The 5,187-nt window shown below is 43.9% G+C and overlaps 1 protein-coding gene across 1 annotated transcript in view; it reads left to right on the top strand.

Annotated features, from left to right (window-relative positions):
• Window positions 1–3,280: 3,280 nt before the first annotated feature.
• Window positions 3,281–5,187, top strand: part of pik3r3b (phosphoinositide-3-kinase, regulatory subunit 3b (gamma)) — a gene marked incomplete in the record, with an annotated part of 10,408 nt that continues 8,501 nt past the window's right edge. Inside the window, 1 exon segment of the mRNA XM_035654094.1 lies at window positions 3,281–3,763. Coding sequence (XP_035509987.1) covers window positions 3,649–3,763 — 115 coding nt within the window.

The following is a 5,187-nucleotide window of genomic DNA, read 5'->3' as shown; positions in this document are numbered from 1 at the left end:
GCCGCCGCCACCACCACCACCGCCGCCGCTCAGCATCTCTGCCAAGGCGCAGTTTACTCTGCCAGCACTGCCCTTGCATCCCAATGAGGCTGCATGCAGGAAAATGGGCTAATGTTACAGCCTCTCATCATGTATCCGGGGATATGAGCTCAATTAACTCAACATAAGCACTGTCAATGGGGATCAAAACAGATACAGGCCTTTGTATTCAGCTGTGTCCATAATTACAGTTTACCAAAAAAAAGAAGCAGTATTCGATGTGATTGATTGCTTTGATGTTGAATTTCTTTGTTTCACACCTCATTTTTGCTGGTGATCCATCTTTTAGTGTCTGTACCGCACCAGGCTGGGGCGTTAGGGGTGATCTCGAGAGCCAGGAATAAAACCAGAGGATGCTCCATCAATTTTAGCTTGCTACACTGATTTACATCTCCCTGGCAGAAGGCGATTCATGACTTGCGGAAAAATATCCAGCACTTCTCCTCTATTTTTTTTTATTTTTATTTTTTTTCCCCCCACATATGGCTGAGGATCTATCACGGCAGATCTAATCAAGAGGCTACCGGAAGAATCTCCTCCGATCACATTTAATCAGCGAGCTTGTATATTTAATGTGAACGTAATTAGAATTAGAATTAGAATTGAACCTTAAGTAACAGGAAGGTGTGTTGATATTAGAGCTGGTATTGATGAGGGAGCTGCAGCACGTGCGGCTCTTTCACTCATGAGTTGTTATTGTAGGTTACACACAAACACCTGGCAGGAGGGAAATCCATTAGAGAGCCTCGCCGGGCGTCTCTGGGATCGGTATCATTCTAAGCTGTGATGCTTTTGTCGCTTTCAGATCCATTTTTAAGTTTCTTTGTGCATTCGTAAGAGGTCGATGGCCCATTTCGTAACCCATTTCAGAAATGAATAACTATTATTTTAAAGTAACGTGTTCACATTATCTCACCAGCAGTTCAGAATAAAAGCATTTGGAAATCAAAGCTGAGAGCAGCGATTATTGGGCCCTCGGGGCGTGCTGCGGTGGATCAAATGACTGCCACACAAGCCTTACTTCCTGTTTCCAGTAGGTGACGCTACTACTAAAACTGAATAGGAGCATGTAGATGTGTTCAGGGCGGGACTCTTATCAGACATGTGAGGTTTGCTGGAAATTGGACAAAGTAGGCTGAAGTAAGGACAACTTCCTTTTTCGTGGCGATACGTCTGCATTCAACGGCAAGCCACAGAACAACTTTTCATTGTGAAGTTCTTTAGAATGCACTGCCCAAATCTGAAGTCAATCCGATCAAGTCTCTAGGAGGAGTTCATTAAAATATAGAGCATGCAAATCACCAAAAATGACCACTAAATTCAAAAAGCTAGCAACCTTGATAGCTAATTCACATCAACTGTTATTTAACTAGTTAACTAGTGTTTTACTAATATTAACTAACTGAAGATGTCACTTTGATCTTTTAAACATCTTCAAAACGTGGTTGTATTTTCATTAGCACACAGCGTATCTAAGTACAGGAGAGCGTTGACACAGGTTCCCCTACTGTATAATAGTTATTTGATCAATTATTAATATAAAATATGAATTAAACCAGCCTATAAAATGGAATCAGAAAACAAAGAACCCGATAAAGAAGTCCTGACACAGTCCTGAACCCACAATCCTGTAAATCCATAACCTCCATTTTAGCAGGTGTGTGCATTGATGTGTGTGTGTGTGTGTGTGTGTGTGTGTGCAGTAATCTCTGTATTATAGGCTTCCTAAATACATGTTTGCACCCCTCTAGCATCCCTAAGCTCATGTTTAAGCTTCCATATCATTTACTGTGACTGTAAGGCGGCTCGGTTCATGTTGGAAATGGCTCCTTTTAAACAAACCCACTGAAGAAAACAAACTGTGGCTCCAAATCACATCGCTGCAGCGGAAAAAGGACATTATGATCAAAGACGATTTATATCTCTCACTGTTTTTTTTGGGGGGGTTTGTACATTTTAGCGTTAGTATAATTATCGTGTGATGGTTTATTAAACGTGTCATAGTCAACTCCAGTGGGTTAGATAGCTGCTGACGTGGGAGCTTAAACTGTACAATCTTTAATCTCAGAGGCATTGTGTCTCGCTGTGTTTTCCTACCTTACATTGCTGCTGACCATTTTCCAAACCACATTGTGGTGATTTGGGTGTTTGAATGTGTTTTCCTACCTGTCAGTCAGCCTCTGTTTGAATTTATTTCACTACGGTATGAAAATCAACTTGAAACAGAGACTTGAAACATGCTTGATTTGTGTATTCCACCATGCTGTCACTTTGCATGCTAATGCAGCTGAAAGAGCAGATTCATCTGGAAGTCTCGACTGCATTACCATGCAATGATCACTTTAAAAAACACACACGGTTCGTTTATTTTATCTCGTCTTACTGTCAGCAAATCGCATGAAAACACAGAAACCAACAACGTGTCAGCCCGTTTCATTTTAAAAAGGCTCAGTAAGTTACAGACACAGCTGGGTATTGTAGTGTTTACCAAACTTTCCTCAAACCGGAGGAATCAGTGCTTTTCTTGGGGACTATTTTCAGCTGCAGATTCCTTCACATTTGGTGCTTTTTTGAGTATTTGGGGCAGCGAAATGTGACTCAGAATAAACTACAGTGTGTGCATTCATGCTAATGAAGGAGCATGTCACCCAGTGCCACAGTGTGACTCATTTATGTGGTTTTAATAGATTTTGGACAACAATGGAGCTCTATGGCACAAACGATATTTATTACTCGGGTTGATTTATTGGTAAAAATATCTATCAACCAGCCTATTATTCATGTGTGCTGCAGCAGGAGCAGCCAGTGGTTTGTAGTGACTTACAGGCAGCCAGTGGGGGGGTGAGGATCTTGCTGGAAAAAACCCACAGAATTTGTAACTTGCTCTTCAGAGGCTGAAGTAATTTCCCTATTGGCTCTGAATTTCTGCCTCTGCGCTTGCGCACAGAGGCTCGGTTTAGGGGAAATGAAGCACTAACCGAGGGGTGACTGCCGCGTTTAAATAAAAGCACAAGCAGGACGAGTGAGTGAAATAATCCCCTCTTTAAACCAGATAGGAGTCGTAGTTAATCGCAGACTGCTCTCATCAATTAAAGGTGTATTTGTGTTTATTTTTGAGGCGTCACAGCTGAATTCGTGTTTCGGCCCACCCCTGTGAGCCGCGGCGGAATGGTTGCGCCCAACGGTTGGCAGCCTCCTCCTCCTCCTCTCTTCAGTGCTCGTCTTAAAATGAAGCTAGCGAGTCGGAGGCACCTGCGGAGGAGACGGAGACCGGGGACTGAAATGTAGAGCTGGTTTCTACTTTTCCCACCGTTTTAAAAAGATATATATATTATATATATATATATATAGAGAGAGGGCATTCATGAAGAGCCCCGAGTTATTAAAAGTACTATTATGTCGGAGGGAGCAGCCGCAGCCCGGTGCTTGCAGTACACAGTTCGTCTATTTATTCCAGTCTGAAGCGGGAATTCAGATACAACACTTAGTAGTTAGATAGATTTATCTAATCTTTTTTTATTATTATTATTCTCGTCGTTTTGTCGCATTTTATAAGGTTTTTTTTTTTTTTTTTCCTTTTTGTGGAGAAAAAGATTTTTTTAAAAGGCGATGTATAATACAGTTTGGACGTCGGAGAAAGCCGGTGAGGAAGGAGACTGGCGGGACGTGATGATGCCGTACTCCACCGAGCTGATATTTTACCTGGAGATGGACCAACCGCCAGGTAAGAGGAGGAGGAGGAGAGGAGGAGGAGAGGAGGAGGCCTGTGACAGCAGGAGCATGGAAGTTTTGTCTGGAGAGAGAGGAGGTGTTGTGTTTGGTGTCTTGTTCAAATTGGTGGAAAGTTATTTGTTACATCCTGCTCCTCTGGGTCGTGTTCCTCCAGGGATTTCACCTTTTATATATTTAATTTTCCAGCACAAATGTCAACGCTTTAAACACATTAAACGTCTCTCTTGCTCCCCTGTGTAGCAGAGACTGCACGGTTATATAGGGTCGTTTCTGCAGCTGCGGCTCTCTTAAAAAAGAAATATATATCTTTTGGAGACAATAATCTCATGCAGTCTGCACACAGAGGCAGCCGAAACCTTCCTCTGACCATCTGCGTGTAATGTGATGTGATAAATGAATGGAAAAAGATGGCAGACAGCGCAGCCGAATTCATTTGGCACTAAAATGCAGAAAATGCAGACGGAGTTCGGCGCGGCCCCCCTTCGAAACCTGCAACCAATTCCTGCAAAACGTGCACATTTTATCTTCTTTTCAGTCTCACAAGACGACTCCGGATCATCCCGAAATGTACCCGGTGCCGACAGTGGAGAAACGGGAGAGGGGGGGATGGGACAGAGAGAGAGAGAGATAGAGAGAGAGGGAGAGAGAGACTGGAATAATGACTAAAAGCTCCGGAGCATTTCATAATCATAACACCCTCCACTGACACGCATCTATGAGTCTTTGTGCCCCTTTCTGGCCAACTGTCACCCAGAATTGAATACGTTTCATTCATTCATTCATTCATTCAATTGTGCTAGTGTCATTTGACTCCCACCCCCCTCCCTCTCTCCCTCTCTCCCCCTCTCTCCCCTCGGTACTCTGAATGGATGATGGCGCAGATGTGGGACGTTGTGTTTGTTTCCAGGAGGCGCTGTTGAATGCAGTTTGCCCGGTAGCCCTCCCCCAGCCTCTCCTCCTTTCTCTCCCCTGATGTACTGTATATTCTGCAGTAAAGTGCAGCATTATGTCTTCAACCTTTAGCTGCAGACTGGATGCTTTTCTTCACTGGAGGAGGGAGATACAACCTGAGCTGTGTGCTGGAAGTGGACTGGTGCAATATATATCTGCTCATCTAAAGTTAACGCCTCCTTTCCTCCCTTTCTCTCTCCGTTAGTTTAAAAGCAGCCAGCCTTGTGTCGGCGCTCCAGACTGGCTGCAGGTGATTCACGCACTCAGCTGCCTCTGGACCTCTGGACCTCGGGCTTTACAGCATCCACAGCCGCTCGTCCATTCACCAGTAAATGGTGTCGCTGTCACGCTTTTATTTTGTAGGAGAAACTCAGCTTTGTGCTCATTAGGTGTTGTCAATCAAAAGGTGCATTTTAAATCTTCCTGGTGCTTTTCTCCTGCAGCTCACAGGTGTGTGTGTGTGTG

This window comes from Morone saxatilis, unplaced genomic scaffold (genome assembly GCF_004916995.1).
Source record: "Morone saxatilis isolate NCDOM2014 unplaced genomic scaffold, NCSU_SB_2.0 Contig12, whole genome shotgun sequence".
NCBI lineage: Eukaryota > Metazoa > Chordata > Actinopteri > Moronidae > Morone > Morone saxatilis.
This window is presented reverse-complemented; position numbering and strand designations above follow the sequence as displayed.